Genomic DNA, 17,479 nt, shown 5'->3' on the forward strand with positions numbered 1-17,479 from the left:
CTGACCTCGTGATCCGCCCGTCTCGGCCTCCCAAAGTGCTGGGATTACAGGCTTGAGCCACCGCGCCGGCCCAGATTTCCTCTTCTTATAAGGATGCCAGTCATCTTGGGTTAGGATCCACCATAATAAACTCATTTTAATTTAATTCCCTTTGTAAAGATCCTATCTCCAAATATGTTCATATTCTGATGTTCTAGGCATGAGAACTTCAACATATGAATTAGGGTTGGTGGGTATGGGAAGGTGGATAGTTCAACCCATAAGAATGCCTTTTAAGCAAGTGATAACATAAACACTGTTGTACTGACTTAGAGCTCCTGTTCCAGCCTCCCTTCTCTATCTTCACTGCCATTTTTGTCATCTTTTTTTCATGATTTTTTGTAGCAAATTTTTAAAATAGAACTTTTAAAATAGAACTTCCTGCCATCAATTGATCTCTGTACAAACCTATCCTCTAAAACTGGTACCAAAATTACCTTCCTAGATAACAAAGTCATGTCATGTCAAAGTCTAGTCCTGTCACTTCCCCTGTTGAAAGACCTCCAATTGCTCCCAATTGGCTTCAGAAAAAAATTGTCAAGTCATTTTTATGAATTAATGAGGTCCTTCAAAGTATTACCTAATCTTCCCACTTCCTCTGTGCATCCTAAATTCTAGCCACACTGAATGTTCTAACATTACCCCACCACCAACACTCTGAGCACTTGCAAATGCCATCCTTAACAAGTGCCTTGCCTGGCCCAGTCTCTCCCTAAACATTCATTCTTCATGTTCCAGCTCATGCATCTTGTTTTTTGTGGCTCTTTTCCTGATTTCCACGGATGACAGTTGTTCTCTTCTTTGGGAATCTACACAGCATATGTGTAGATCTTTATTATAGTATTGAATCATTGCATTGTATTATCTTATGTTCACATTTTTCTCCCAAAATCAGGAGAGGTAGCTGCAATAGCAGCAACTGTAAATGATGGACTTTTCTATCCTCATTACCTACTATAGGTAATGGCAAATAGCATATGCATTGCATATAGCAAATCATCTAACACTGTTTAATGAACAACATAAAGAATAAAGCCTCTTCCCTTTAAACCATTCTCAAGTTTAAACATGCATAGGAATTCTAGTTTTGGCTTAAGAGAGTTGAGCCAAAAAAATAAGCTTTTGCAAAAGAAATCTTCCCCATTTTTACAAAAGTACTAAACTGAGATGAAGAAGTCCATCCCACGGCTTCACCTCTAAATTATCATGTTCTTCATGGTCATCCCCAAGTGTTCAGAGAGGACTTAGTAAGTGGTCTGCAAACAACGGAGAAAGTAGCAAGAGTCACAAGACATCCTTGACTTTAGAAAATTGAAAGGAATATTAACTAGATCCTTGGAATACTCCAGAGGTCTCCCACCAAAAAGGAGCTACTCTTTATTCACCTAGATTTAGGTTTTTAAGAGTCATAACTTATATATGTGTGTGTCTATATAGTGTATAACCCTATGGAGACAGAGTCATGTATATATGAACTTGTTCCATCTGAGTCAGATAGCTAATGCCATGAGTTCACTTGTGTGTGACTGATAGTAATTTATTTTCATGTTTCAGTTATTTGCATTCTTGTATGTTTTTAATCTATGCTAGTCCTGCTCCAGTCCCCTTCGAATGAAAGATAACTGAAGTAAGACACAAAAATATTGTTTCAGTTTTTCTCCTGCCTAAAAACTGCAGGCATAGCAGTCATTTATACTTCTGTATTCCACAGAAGCAGCACATGTCAGATTCCTTAAGGAACCAGCTTCAGTCATCATCAGCTCAGCAAAAGACATCATGATCTCATATGGTTTGGCTGTGTCCCCACCCAAATCTCATTTTGAATTTAGCTACCACAATTCCCATGTGTTGTGGGTGAGACCTGGTGGGAGGTAATTTAATCATGGGGCTGGGTCTTTTCCACGCTATTCTCATGATAGTGAATAAGTTGCACAAGATTTGATGATTTTATAAAGGGGAGTTTCCCTGCACTGGTTCTCTTCTCTCGTCTGCCGCCATGTTTAGTGCCTTTCACTTTCCGCCATGACTGTGAGGCCTCCACAGCCATGTGGAACTGTAAGTCCATTAAATCTCTTTCTTTTGTAAATTGCCCAGTCACGGGTATGCCTTTATCAGCAGTGTGAAAACGGACTAATACACCATCCATACACTGCTTGGTCAAAATCCAGGTGTTCATTTTTTTGTCTACCTTATCTTCCCTACATAATTCATTGGAAATTGATCAACCTTAGAACATATTATAAATTAGTCTCTATATCTCGTTTCCACTATTACTCCTTAATCCAGGCCACTACCATCTCTTGCCTGTACTACAACAACTGTTTTCTAGCTACTGTCTCTATTTCTACTTGTTTCCTTACTAAAATCCATTCTCCAAACGTTCATAGTTATCTGCTGAGAAAGGTAAATCAAGTCATGTCACATGTCTGTATAAAACTGTTTCAAAGCTTTATTCTGCACATGGAATAAAATGCAAACTCCTACCCTTACAAAGCCCAGAATGGTGTGGCCCTTGCCTTCTTCCCTGGCATCATCTCTTCCTATTTTCTCTTTTGTCAGTATGATTCTTTGAGTTCCTCTGATACCAATATGCAAACTTGCTCCCACCATAGGACCTTTCAATGTTAACTGTTACTCTCAGAAAACTCTTCCCCCAGATCCCGGTTTCTCAGCCTCAGCACAATTGACATTTAGGCCAGACAATTTTCATAGGGAGTTGTCTTGCCTCTATCTTCTAGATGCAGGTGGGACCCTCTCTCCTAGATATAATGCCCCGAAATATCTCCAAACATTGTCAAATTTCCCCTGGTGGAGCAAAATCATCCTCTTTAAGTGACTAGCTTTTTTCTTTACTTCATTCAGCATATATTCACAGGGCAGCTCCCATATGCCTCATACTGTTTTTAAGCGTTGAGGATCCTACGAGTACAAGCCAGAAAAGAATGCATGCCTTCAGATAGCTTAAATTTAAATGAAAGAGATAAAAAAAAAAAACAATCAAATTTATCCAAGGTAATAACTTAAAGGCCAGCTCCTCGGAGGACCTTCGCGGACCACTGGAATCATAAAAGCAATCACAGCTTAATTTCTACCACATCACCCAATTTTTATACTATAGTAGTTGGCATTATATATTATATTCTTATTGATATACTTATTTATTTATTGTATCTCCCAGTAGAGTATAAGCTTTATGATAATAGGATACTATTATAATTTGTTTTGCTCAACACTGTATTTCTAGCATCTACAGAATAATGCCTAACACATAGTGGATACCTTTATACAGATTTATGACCACTTGTTGAATGAATAAAATAAATAAACTTAAGAACAAAGAAAAGTCCTTGGTTAGCTGATACTGTACAATTTTATGCACAAGAATAACCCTCATCAGGGTTGAATTAAAGATGATCTCAAAAACATAGAAATAATAAGACAAAATACACAAAAATTACTATTTCCCCAATATTGCTTTTCTCCACCCAAATGAAATAGATAAATGGCTTGAAGTCAAATCATCAAAATCAAAGTAAACCATTGGGAACTATTGTCCAAATAAAGGAAAAGTAAAAGTAGACTCACTTTAGAAAAAAATGTCCTAGAAGTTTAGAGCTAAAAGTAAACTAATTACGTTTCTTCCTTCAAAAAACTTACCAAAAATTTAATTCTTTGTTTCAAAGTGAGTATCTTTGCAAAGGTGTTTTGTTTGTTTTATTATTCGCGTTTGTCAGACTACTAGTGTTACAATTTGAATAAGACTTTACTTGGTTTAATTTTTTTATGGAAATGTCACTTTCAACTGGTATTTCACTTGAAACATCTAAAAATCATTCATTGTGTTGCCTTTTAATATTCCGCCTGATGAAGAACTACTACTAAGCTATAAGCTCTCGGAGGGCGGGAATCTGTCTACTAAATACTAATGGTATTTGCTACCATTATATCTACAGAGCTACCACATGGCAAGACAGACAACAGCTTTTGTTGAATAAACTGAAAATAAAATGAATAAAAACTAAGTTAGTCTAAATGTATAAGGGAAGCTTCTCTCAGGAGCACTCTTATCCAGTGAAAGAGAAAAGGCAGACCTCCCCTCATCAAAAAGGCTAAATAAAAATGGCACTATTACAGCTCATGAAAGGAGTGTTTTTTGTTATGTTATCCTACATTCAAACATCTATTAATTGGTTCTTTACATTAAGAAAGAATTTAATCAGACTTTGATAAAATTTAGCTACTTTTTTTTTTTTTTTTTTTTTTTTTGAGACGGAGTCTCGCTGTGTCGCCCGGGCTGGAGTGCAGTGGCGCGATCTCGGCTCACTGCAAGCTCCGCCTCCCAGGTTCACGCCATTCTCCCGCCTCAGCCTCCGAGTAGCTGGGACTACAGGCGCCCGCCACCACGCCTGGCTAGTTTTTTGTATTTTTAGTAGAGACGGGGTTTCACCATGTTAGCCAGGATGGTCTTGATCTCCTGACCTCGTGATCCACCCGCCTCGGCCTCCCAAAGTGCTGGGATTACAGGCTTGAGCCACTGCTCCCGGCCTTAGCTACATATTCTTTACTGCAATACAGATATCCTTCAGAAGTTGGAATCAATTAAAATTATGTAAGGAATACTATAGTTTCTTACATGACTGAGTATACATTAATTGACATCTTGTACCCTGCTAATACTGTAAGTATTCTTACCTTTTTAAATATGTTTCTGATTTATTTTGACAAGATAGTGTTGTTTTTGCTTCAGTCTCCTAAAAGGTGGGCCTTGGCTTGGATTTAAATATATCGAATGTGGAAAACTTTCCATTTTAAGGGTGACACCATCAGAGTGAATAAAATAATTAACAAGTAGCTATAGTCTTCACTACAGTTGCCCCATGGTGAATGTTTTGTTTCTGGGACATTATGAAAGAGATGTACACATTATAATTTCTATAGTGAGTGAAAGGGTTATTCTTGTTACCTTTTTAAAAAAGTATTGCTCTGTAAAACATCTTATTAAAATATTTTGCCTTTTAATGGAGACTGTAATTTTAGGAACTTTTTCCAAGACTATTCCATCCACTTACTTATTGTACTTGAAACATAAATCCATTATTTTAAAATATCACATTAAATCTCCTGCATTTGGAATGTAGTCAGTAACAGTTATCCCAAAACATAGCATTTTTTACTTGTCATTCATTCCTCAAATATGCACTACATTCCAAACTTTGAGCCAACAGAATATTAGGTAGTCTACAAGGGACAGGTCAATATGTAAACAGGGAACAATACAAAACTGAGTGTGTGTGTGCTAGGGGCAGATCTAAGGACAGAGTATCTTGGAGGCAAATTATAGAAGTTCTTCATCCAGGTTTGGTAGGTCTCTCCAGTTTTAAAGGATTCTAGAGATCACCCAGTCAAACTCTGTTGAAGACAGACCGCTAAGCGTTACATAAAACACACAGCCCTTAAAGGCAGTTCAAATTTTGACTCTGCCACAACTAGAGTATGTGGTGTTTGATAATTAGTTTCTGAGTCTCAATTTCTTCATACATAAAATTAGAATTAAATGATGATGTCACAATAATTGTGTAAGAAAGATGTTTACACAGTGCCTGTAAGAAGATGTTCACTAAGTAGCAGGCAATAAATCATAATCGGCAACTTTTCAAAAATGAGTAGATGAGGAAATAAAAATGAGTAGATGAGGAAATAAACCAAAAGTGGTAGCCCAATTGCCACAAGTGCTTGGAAGAATCAGCCCACATAACATCAAATCACTGTGGCTATACCATGCTTTCCTAGTAAATTTTACTACAAAACAGGAAAAGGTTTTAGGTTAACTGCATTACCCAATAGTCTGGAGAGTATTTAAACAAGCTTTGGAATTCATATCTACAAGAAAACAAATAATGTGTTTATAATTATTTTAATTTTAGAATCTTTATGCTTGTCAAACAAGCGATTTTTTTAAATGAATGAATGCATTTTTAAATGAGAAACACATTGAGGAGAGTATTTTTTCCAATACAAAACCCAGATTAAATATGTAAGAGTTTAATATTTGATTAACTATATGTTTAAAACACACATTATTAAGTACCTTAAAAAGTACACAGTATATAAAACTTCCTAATTGTGAACTGGTCTATCAATATACAGATGAATTGAGATAACAGTGACCCATCCTTTTCTTCCAATCACTAGCTGTAATTACACATTGGCATGAGGACACTGGCATTATGAGACAGAGCAAGTTACTGGTTTATAGAAAATGTAGTCACTCTTTGCTTTTATAGACATTGCCAAACTTATTTTGAAAACTTATATTCTACGCGCCAGCAGTCTTTCTTTAGTTCTTGTGAAATAGTTTTTATAAAAAGTGAAAACATTACTCATAAGCAACTACAGAGGAACTATAAAACAAGCTTAGTAGATTAAAAACATTAAACATTTACTTTATTTAGAAGTAAATGACTACATGTTGTGTACCTTCCTTATGGCTGACTCTTGTATTGAACAAATTCCAGATCCAACAGATCTCTCAGAAAATAATCAACATTTCCAACCCCTTTGTAAAAATGTGCAGATATATATGTTTTAGGTTAATGCACAAATGTAATAATCACAAGATTACGATTCGTAAACCACATGATTCTTAAAGCTTTACTGGATTTTAAAAGAACATATTTGAAACAACTTTAGAGGTGTTATAAATCCTTACATATTGAAATGCTGAAATATTAGTTTCCATGTTTTAAATTTATAAAACTTATATTACCTAGGATCTGATTCCTATTCTAAGTCTGCTTTCTTCAAATCATCTAATGTTATTTAGACATAATTATCCCTTTCAAGCCACTGACTGACTCTATATATCTTCTATCTCAAACATTTACATGCCACCTAAAAGATTATCTACTTTAATCCACACACTGAATCTACATTGCATATGTCTTTAATTCATGAGCTCTGAAAGGCTATAGTATTGCTGAATGGATTATCTCCTTGAATCCCTTATTGGCAGTTCTAGAGGTATTTGGTGTTTGCCTTTATAGCCCTTCTTCTAGAATACACAAAATTATAGCCTTGCAAAAGAACCATTTGTTGAATTATATCAAATGCCCCTGGCACTTTTGTTAAAAACAGATCCAACAGTTTGTGGGCCTGAATTAATGCACTGTGACCAGGGTCAGAAGAATCCATCAGAGATTCTGAGGGGAAACAAACCAGGCTCTAAAAAATTCTTGAAATAAGGCAGGTAGAGAAACTGGTCTAGAATTTTTTAAAGTAACTTGGCCAGAGAACCTCCCATACACAGCTCTGCGTTTATCAAGATAATAACAATTGAGAGTATTCTGCATGCAGATATTTGTGTTATAATTCTACAAATAAATATTAGGTCAGCAAAATACAGATTTTGCAATTACTTTGTTGAAAAACAAATGATCTGCTTAGATTAGTTAAAGCCAACATGGATCCCCAGATACTATCCTCAGGTGAGGTACCAATGCAATGACCTTCAGTGTAATGGAATTTCATGCTAGCTGAAACTGTGTGTGACTATTGGTTGCCAACTGGAGTACAGGCATTGTTTCTCCCTCTGCACTCAATAACTATGAGACTCTAAAGTATATTTCTTCACCTTTCACATTATTGTTACTCAGTGCTTCTGCTATAGATAAGGGCAAAAGTCTCTGTAAACTGACCAGTTATACTGTGTCGCTGACAAGTAAAGAAGAAACAAATAATTCCTTTGGGCAGCTAATCAGTTTATAGCATATATTGACTGCTGTTGGCAGAACTTTTCAGTCAAACTGTTTTGTTCTGCAAAACCAGATCGAGTGTCCTTTTCATGTGTTTGCTAGAGGATTGTTTCTAACGTAACTTTAAAACTTAACTCACATTTCCAAAGTACCAGAGCATAAAATCGCATAAATTCTAACAGGTAAAATAATCTAACATGAAAAATAACTTTATGCTCTTAGAAGTAGGTGACCTTTACTAACTCACATTGTTTCTTGAAAAATGAGATTGACTTTAAGTGGGCATGACAACTATTTATTGATAGCTAAACTCCCCAAATCAAATGCTATTCATTTTTCCTATTTTAAAAAGTCTATCATTCTTACTTTTTGAATATTAATAGTAAGAAACACCTCTCTAAACCCTTCCAAGCTATGATTGTAATATTTGTCCAAATGCTCTGAAACGAATTCACTGATAGCAATTGAAAGCAGCACTTAAAAATAGAGCTCAGTCCTCACTTGGCTATAGTATGAAATATTCAGAAAAGGGAAAAGGGCACACACACATACACGCACACACTCATTCACTCACACATCTCCTGGAACTAATTAAAAATTAAATGGAAACTGGCTAATAGAAATGGAGGAAAAAAGTTTCCATGCACACCAAGGCTCTGTGAATACTGCAAAGGCTGGAAACATCCTAACATATGCAAAGGTTCTCTTTAAATACATTATTTTAAATTAACCTTAATAAATAATAATTCAATACATTCATATATTCAGATTTTTTTTAAAAATTTACTTATTCTTCCCTCCCTCAACTAAACAAGTATAGGAGAACATAAGACTTACATCTTTATTTGCCTCAAAATATTACTTCCTAAACAACTAAGCCATTGTTCTTGTCTGACTTCTGAAGTGGCAGGAAAACTACATTCCTGGGCCCTACATAATCTTTGTGCCTGACCCCCCAAGAACCTTTAAGTCAAATTCACTTACCCCCAGAGGGTAACACACTATTGTATCCTCTCCACTTTCTAAACACCTGTGAACAATGGATAGTAATTGCAACTGTCATGGGCAGTCAGTAGGAAAAGTAACCCAGTGCCGTTTTCCAGGTTTACTGCCAAACCTGAGTTGAACACCTAATAACCATGCCCTGAACAGAAGAAAGACCTACAGTTGCTTTTAAAATGCATCAGAAAACAGTGTTTTGAACAGAACCAGAGGACAATAACCTAACTTGTACTCTGAATGTGAAGCTTAAAAAACTCAAAATTAAAGACAGAAACTTCTTTTGTGATTGTACTGTAGCTTCCTAAACTAACCCCCAAGGCAAGCCTGAAAGGGACAGCCGAGCTTTCCTCTAAGCTTGTCATCACTGCTGTTGCTGCTTTTAAGTTTGACTTGTGAAGGAAAATGAGGGAGGGAAAAAATGTTTGTCCTCCATTGGAATGAGATCAGAAGGCTTGGAAAAGGCAGTCTTCTCTGCTCTACTGTAAGTTATTACCTAGGTCAGAGGAGAATAAAAAACCTTGGAGAATGCATCCTATGCCTCAGGGGTAAATGGGTTAAAATCCATCAAAATAATATCAAGGACCTGCAGCCTCTGAAGATTAAACTTCTCAGTTCTCCTTAAACTTTGTCTTCAAGCTATTTAAGGCATATCAATTCTCATTCATTTGAATTTGATTCCATTGTAGATTTTGTTTACTGAATTTATTGATTAGCACCAATTCAATTTCTCATCACCCTTTCACAAGTAATCGTAGCCTAAATACATGTAATTCCAAATGACTTGCATGAAAAGTGAAATATATAGTAAAACATTTTGCGGAAGTGTTTAGATATCCAGATGTTAATGTCATGTAGGCCAAACATTTAAGACCGATGCTCTGCCTTTCTCCAGGATACACTGATGGAGTAAAGCCTTAAGAGAGAAAATTGCTTCTCTCATTGGGAAAACACTTGCACAGACACACATATGCAAAAAAGTTATTTATACACATATTTCACATGTATAATAATATAAATCTGGTGATGTTTTAAATATATATTTAGCCGCTACCAAAACTATACACAGTAATATATAACCAATAACTAAATATTTTATACTGATGACTAAGTATCTTGACTTTCTCAAAATCCTACTGTAGAGCTCAGAATCTTAAGTGTCCTACTAGCAACAAATAGAAAACCATAGATTGCCTACCATGTTTTGAGAAAACATACTTTTAAATTAATTGAAAGGATAATTTGCTTTTATTTTATATGAGGAAATTAAATCTTCTCCCCTTGTTATTAGTAGGAGTTTATTAAGCTATGAATAGTTTCACAGAACTTTTCTTAGTTGGATGTAATTGCTGATTCAAATAAAACCAAAACAAAATTGTTACCCTGACTGGCACAAAACAACTTTCTATTATGCTCTCCCTATTCATCATTTCTGGTTTTAAATTTAGGTTATACACACCCATATTTCTTATATGTACAATGTACAAAATTATCTTACACAACACAGTTTTTAACCTTGCTGTAGGTACATTCTTACTTATAAAATTTAATTTTTTTAAATGATGAAAATTTAATTTTTTTTAAATGATGAAAATCAGAGCCTGTTAGAGGTATAGTGGGGTGATTCTGTTGAAAACAACATATCATTTATTCCATAAGGCACAAAGAAAGAAAGAATATGAGAACCCTGCTATGTCCTCCTTTAAGACAGAAAGAAGAAACCACAAACACATAGAATGCAAGCAGCAGAAGAGGTGAGGGCAGACGTACTTTATCACCATTAATATTCCAGAATATCAACTTCATTTTGGTACATTTTGGATCAAAATAATCACACTATATTACCTTTTATTTCGCCAAAGTTCCCCGATCCCATTGCAAGAAGCTTGTCTTTCCAGTCCTTTGAGAGTAGCTTTTCAATACTGGGGGTTTCTAAGTAAAGAAAAAAAGAAGTAAGCAAATCAACATGACTCTTCTTACAATGGAGCTCATTAAAAGTCTATCAGCTAAAAATAAGGCCAATCCTATCCCAGCCCCACTTTATAATGGCTTCATCAAAAAACTGATAACAGGGGTGGAAAAAAAGAATGTGTTTTGTCACCTGCTGTTTCAAAATCATTAGCTTTTTCCTCTTGCGGAACAAAGCCATACTAATTCTTTATGACAATGGGTACACATAAACCTTGCAGTTCATTGTTTTTCAATTTGGTGAACAAATTCTTGCTATAATGGATGCTTGTCAATTTCAGGGTGTTAGTCTGCAGTCAAAAAATAATTATGTTGATAAAATGCGGAGTAAAAAAAGGCAAAGAATTAGCTCTTAAATCTGCTACATGTAATTATATCCCTCTGTGTGTTTACAATTACATCCACTTTATAATATGTGTTTAACATCATGTGGCGGTAAGCACACTGTGGTAAGATTTGCCAGTACCGCGAACATAAGCAAAAAAAAAAAGTTGGTATAAAAGAAGCTTTAAAAAGATTGCAAAATCTAGAGAAGTGAGGAATGCCTATATAATGGAAACCTATTACTTGCTTATTTCAGATTTGTATCACACTCTTTTACAATGCCCTGTGTTCGGACAGGGCACACACATTTTAGAAAGCAAGGTTCTGCTTTAGTCTGGTATTTGTTTCTACATATAACATAGTTTTTGACCTTTCCTTTTGTGTTGAACTTTAATGTATAAGTAAATATAAATGCTAATAAAAACTCCCAAACATTAAACTCAGTTTCAAACAATATAATTGTATATTCTTGTCAGCACTTAGATGGGTACACAATTACAATGGCTTTCAATCCTGCGATTAGCACAGCATTCACTTAGAAAATGGAATGCACTAAAAGATAAGTGTCCCAGTATGCTCCATCTAAATAACAATACCCACACTTATTATATAGATCTAAGACATACACTGCCATTCTCCACATTGGTGTTTATGTGTATTTGTGTTTGTTCAGGCATTTGTTTATCTCCTACTAGGAGCATAAAGGGCATACATGTTCACTTATCAAAGAGACCCTCTGGCCTAGAGACCATAATATTATTAGAAACTGGTTAATTTTCCCCACAGTAAAATGCATTTTTGAGTTTTCATCATCATGTTTAGTTAATGCTATCTACTTTTTCCAGGGTCCCATCTTTACAGCAGTCAGCTAGCAGAGTCAAAAAGCCTGTGTGGAATTTTCAACAAAGCAGAGGTGCAATTTTCCTTGGGAAAAAAAATAACAATATGGAACACTTCTGTCTCACATGTCAGAAACTTGTGGAAAACAAAATGGTGAAAAGCTCTGAATGATTACTTTTTTACATAGTCTATATGTATACATATATACATATGTGCAAATATGTATATGCACTTACAACAACTTAATATATGCACATTTACTTATGGAATGAATTTGAAATGAATGAATGCAGTTGAAATGAATGAACGAAAAATGAATTTTTTCCTTCGGAACAAAACACATAGCTCTATTTTTCACATTTAAGGAACTAATACTGAAGAATTTACTTTTAGTTTTTCTTAAAATATCCCAATTTCTCTGTGGGATTGTTTCAGAATATTAACAGCAACTCTAGGAGTCATAAAACAGAGTAAATATCTTCATATTGTAACCAATATTTCTCTTCATTGAGGCTTTAAAAGTAACTTTGAAATACTTCCAACATTTCTACATTCCCAGTAAACAGTTTGAGAGTAAAATTATTTCTTAAACCTTATCAGAGTAGGTCAAACAAACACCACTGTTTCTTTTTTCCAGCACTCTACAAAAATTCTTGAGTAGCATGTAAACAGGGCACAGCCAATATGGTATTTGCAATAGAGTACTGTCAGTCATTAAAAGCTAACAAACCTTTGCAAAGCAGGAATGCAGCAATAGAAATCCATTGTGCACTAACAATAGGCCCCTGAACCTCCAGGCACCAAAAGCAGACCATTTTACTTTTAAGGCTATTGTCTGCAAAGTCCATGACAAAGCTTTTCCCCTGCAGCTAGACAAAATATTCACTGTAGTGTGCTCATAAAGAAACAGAAGTCTTCTGTCTAAGTTGCAGAGTTAAAGAAACAGCAGCCAGATTTCTGAAACCTGCAGAACATTCCTGGCCTCTTTATTAACTAGCATAAAGATATAAGGCTGGTAAACAGAGCCAGTTTGTTCAAGTACTTGACTTTTAAGCACACACTACAAAAAAAAAAAAAAAAAAAAAAAAAAGAAAGAAAGAAAGAATAACTTATTTAAGACTAAGTTATTTTGAAAATGTAAAATCAGAAACATACCTAACTCACAGTTGTCATGTCTGTGGATGAATAAAGACACTCATACTTACAACTTGGATGAGGTATATACTTTAAATTCAGATTAAAATACATTTATTTAGCAGCCTACGTGCCAAGAACTATGCTAGAGATTTTTAATCTGTATTCTCTCATTTAATGATAATAAGTAATTGAAGACTTAAATTGTGTTATTACATCTATGTTACAGGTTTAAAGAGATGAAGAAGCACCAGCAAAAAGAAAAAAGAGAATTGCTCTGAGGTTCCACAAAATGTAATGGGCAGAATTGAAGTCTTGAACTAAGTTTTTTTTTTTTTCCTACACATTGCTAACTCTCTTATCAACAACAAAATGATAATAATAGCTACTATTTAGAGGGCTAAGTGCTAAGCAAAGTACTAGGTCCTTTACATGTGGTATCTCAAACTTCTCACAGTAATCTGCTGAATTAGATATTGGTACATCTGTCTTACCATTTAAGAAACCAAAACTTAGGAAGTTATCATGACCTGCCCAATGTGGAGCTCAATTCTACCTATTGGATCCCAAAATCTTTGTTCTTTGCAGCACATACATTGCTATGGTTTGAATGGGTCCCCACAGAAGCATGTGTTGAAAATTTCATCCCTAATCCAAAAGCGTTGGGAGGTGAGGCCTAATGGAAGGTATTTAGGTCATAAGGGCTCCACCCTCATGACTGGATTAAGGCTGATTAGAGAAAGGCTTCAGGGTACAAGTTCCATCTGTCACTTGTGCCTGCACTCTCTTATTCTTCTGCTTTCCACCATGGGGTGGTGCAGCAAGAAGGTCCTCACTAGATGCTAGCACCTTGACGTTGGACTTCTCAGTCTCCAGAATTGTGACAGATAAATTTCTTTTCTTTATAAATCATTCAGTCTGTGTTATTCTGTTATGGCAACACAAAACTAACACACACACACACACACACACGCACACGCACATGCATACACTCTCCCTCATTTCATCTACAGAACAGTCCTGGATAGTAGGAAAAACAAAAACAATTCTTACTAACTCCTTTGGATGGATGAAGTAAAAACTTGATAAACATTCTAGGGTAACACATATGTATGAGCAGCAACTGTGGAATTAAAAGGTAGGCTTTTTTATAGTTTTTGTTTTCAGGGTGTGGTCCAATTACATGCCTTGCCATATAGGATTCTGGATAATTTAGTGACAACCTATGAGTATATAGCAGAGATATACAATGAAATGATTCTTTTTACTTATATAGTAGAAGGAATATTGGGCTATAAATCAAACAACCTGGGTTCTCTCCAAGACAGTGACACTGGCTAGATGGGGGGGGGAGCAGGGGGAGGAGGGAAGAGGATCATAAAGACATCATTTCACCCACTTCAGCCCTCTGTCTGAATTTCTGTAAAGCAAAGATCTTCAAAAAATCCACATTCAATACTCTACCAACTGCTACAATTTCCATTGGTAGTTCTTGAAATAACAGTAAGAAATGATCTCATAACCATGAGCACAAAGAATGGACATGTAGCAGTGATTAAATTTCTCTGAAAATGGTAAAGATACAGTAGAAAATTCATGTTTCCAAATGTAAAGGACCAAATGGCAGAAGCCCAATATTTACAATACACCTGTTTGTTAATGTGTGAATATGAGTAAAGTGAAATTTGACACAATTATGTAAGTGCTGCTTCACTGCTCATGGAGTGAATAGATAGTACTTATCTATTAAACATTTAATTTTCTAAAATAAGATTTAAAAAATGCACAAACATAGAATCGCATTTTGTACTATGAATATGGTATGTAAGGTGCCTAGTTATTCGCAAATGTTCAAACTCTAGAGTTTTCTTTAATATTTTAAAATTTTTCTGGGTACACAGTAGGTGTATATATTTATGAGTTTCATCTATTTTCATGTTAAGATGTATCATGTTTTTTCACTTAACTCTAAAAGATTCTCCCAAAAATTCCTTCTCCTGAGAGTTTATTCTCCCAAGTGCTAGAATATCATGATTACCTTCAAAGTAAGAACTAGAGTTCCTTATATTAAAATAAGTGTGAGTTAATAATTATTATTTGCATAGCATTTCCATTTACAGAATGCTGCCAGATACAATTTTGTCAGTGGCATATATAATTGTTATATCCATTTTGCAGATGAGGAAACTAAGGCTCAGAAAGATGCTTTGCCCAACATCAGCTCATCAGTAAGTAGAATAGATGGAATATAAAACCAGGTTCTCTTAATTTAAGGATCTGTCTCTTTAGGGGAAAGGTAAATGCATACATTTTAAAAGAGAAAATAAAATAAGTTAGGAAGTAAGCTGTAATATAATTTAGAAATAAAATATACCCTTCATCATCAACATACTAATATTAAGATGAGCCTAACTGGATTACTATTGTTTCTTTCTGCCAACAGGACCCTTCTGAAACATTTGCTTGCTTTTCCCTTCTCACCCTTGCCTCTTTTGCTCACATATGCTTCTTCACATCAATGCCTATGGCAATCCCCACCAGTGAATGGCCCCCCCAACTGTGCCAGCCATTGTTACAACAACATCCTGCCTCTTTAGGGCCTGTTCATTCCCTATAACTCTCACTCCTTTTTCCCTTCAGTGCCAAACACTCTTAAGACCGACTCCCTCATCTGGAACAATGAGACCTAGAGACTCATGCCAACATATTGTAATTCTCCAACAAGCTGCCAGTGCCAAGAATTAAACCACATTCGCTCCAGTGCAGTAGCTTTACACACAAGCTCAGGTATTTGCTTTGTGTTTATGTAGGCTTTTTTTTTTTTTTTTTCTTAATCTCCCTTCAGCTGCTGTGGCAGAGCTCACTGAAAACTCGAACAAGCAAAAAGTACGTTATGCATAATATTTGACTTTTAAACAAAGTTGAAGGAGTTAGGTCATACCAAACCTATCACTGTTTATACTTTAATTTTGTAGCTGAAACTAAGCTGTGTTATTCTTGACATGTGGTAGTGTACACATTGAGGAATGGAAGTTGTCTTTTGGAGGGAACTAGATTTCAAAATATACCAGTATCTCCTTCAAAGCAAAAAGGTAAAAGCATATGTAGACTATTCATGTCATAAAATAAGAATTGTAGAGCTGAAAAGGTCTTTATACATCATTTAAATAAGCATTTCATAAAAGCAATTGAGGAAAACATATATCTGACATAAATGGAACATAAATGGTTTGGCTACTTAAAACTAAAATGACATAAACATTCGATTGTCATGCAAATCTAATTAACACTAAACAAATTTATATTTCTTCTTTACAAGATTTAGATCATTTTGTGTACTAACAGATTGGCAATTTTTAAGCTAGTTACAGATTACGTAGTATTTTTAATATATTTGACCAAGGAAATTAGTGTTGGGAGATGACTGTGTGTATGGCTCAATACAATTTGGGTAATAACTGGTTTAGATCAAACTTTTCATTTTACAGACTAAAAAAGTACAAATTAGAGATGCTAAATAACTTGGCTATTATCACAAACCTATATAAAGATAAAGGCAGAATTTGCAGTCCAATTTCCAGTTCAGCGTTCTTGACAGTATATTACATACTACCACAAAGTTTTTTAAATAGATGGCCAAACTCTTGAAAAATGAAATTGTAGTTCTGTTTTATTCACTTCGTCTGTCTTAAATTAGTAATTATTTGATAGGGGGTACTGGAGGCTAATCTGTGTTAGAGCTAGGTATTATTAACTCGATAATCTCTCTTTAAATTAGGCACTGTTAACCTGATGTTCTACTCTTAGAAGCTTTCATCTGGTAGCCCCATGAAACTGAAGAGTAAACACAAGTTAGTGCATTTATTTAACCAAATTTATTTTTCTTCAAAAGGCTAATTACATTTCATATGTTGCTATTTATTAAGTTACTTATAATAAAATTATTTTTGAGGGGAAGACTGAGCTAAATCTGGAAATCGTATATCAGTAAGAGTTCAATTCATGTTGACAATAGCTGCGTATCTACACAGTATTCGGAAGCAAATATTAAACAGCACAGTGTAAGTAATATTGACTTTTACATATCTGGAAAGCTATTTATACACTAAAAACCAGATGGCCCCAAAAGAGTCCCCTTAGTCAAGTATTACAGCTAGTCTGCCACTGGAAATACCAAGCTCTTCTAGGAAATATAAAAAAAATAAGCTGGACACAGTGGTGGGTCTACAGTCCCAGCTACTCAGGAGGCTGAGGCAAGAAGATTGCTTCAGGCCAAGAGCTTGAGGCTGTAGTGCACTTTGATTGCACCTGTGAATAGCCACCACACTCCTGCCTGGGCAACATAGCAAGAATCCTCCCTCTAAAAAATTCGTAATATAACACATACCACAACAAACAATAGAAACACACAAGAAATTCCATAG

At 35.2% G+C, this 17,479-nt stretch overlaps 1 protein-coding gene across 7 annotated transcripts in view; it reads right to left on the reverse strand.

Annotated features, from left to right (window-relative positions):
- Positions 1 to 17,479, reverse strand: part of SOX5 (SRY-box transcription factor 5) — a 1,029,303-nt gene that overhangs the window by 206,923 nt on the left and 804,901 nt on the right. For all 7 annotated transcript variants that reach the window (XM_031936285.1, XM_031936283.1, XM_031936282.1 and 4 more), the window contains one exon: positions 10,635 to 10,721. In XM_031936285.1, the coding sequence (XP_031792145.1) occupies positions 10,635 to 10,721 (87 nt within the window). The remainder of the gene's footprint in view (positions 1 to 10,634; positions 10,722 to 17,479) is intronic.

This window comes from Piliocolobus tephrosceles, chromosome 10, assembly GCF_002776525.5.
Source record: "Piliocolobus tephrosceles isolate RC106 chromosome 10, ASM277652v3, whole genome shotgun sequence".
Lineage (NCBI taxonomy): Eukaryota > Metazoa > Chordata > Mammalia > Primates > Cercopithecidae > Piliocolobus > Piliocolobus tephrosceles.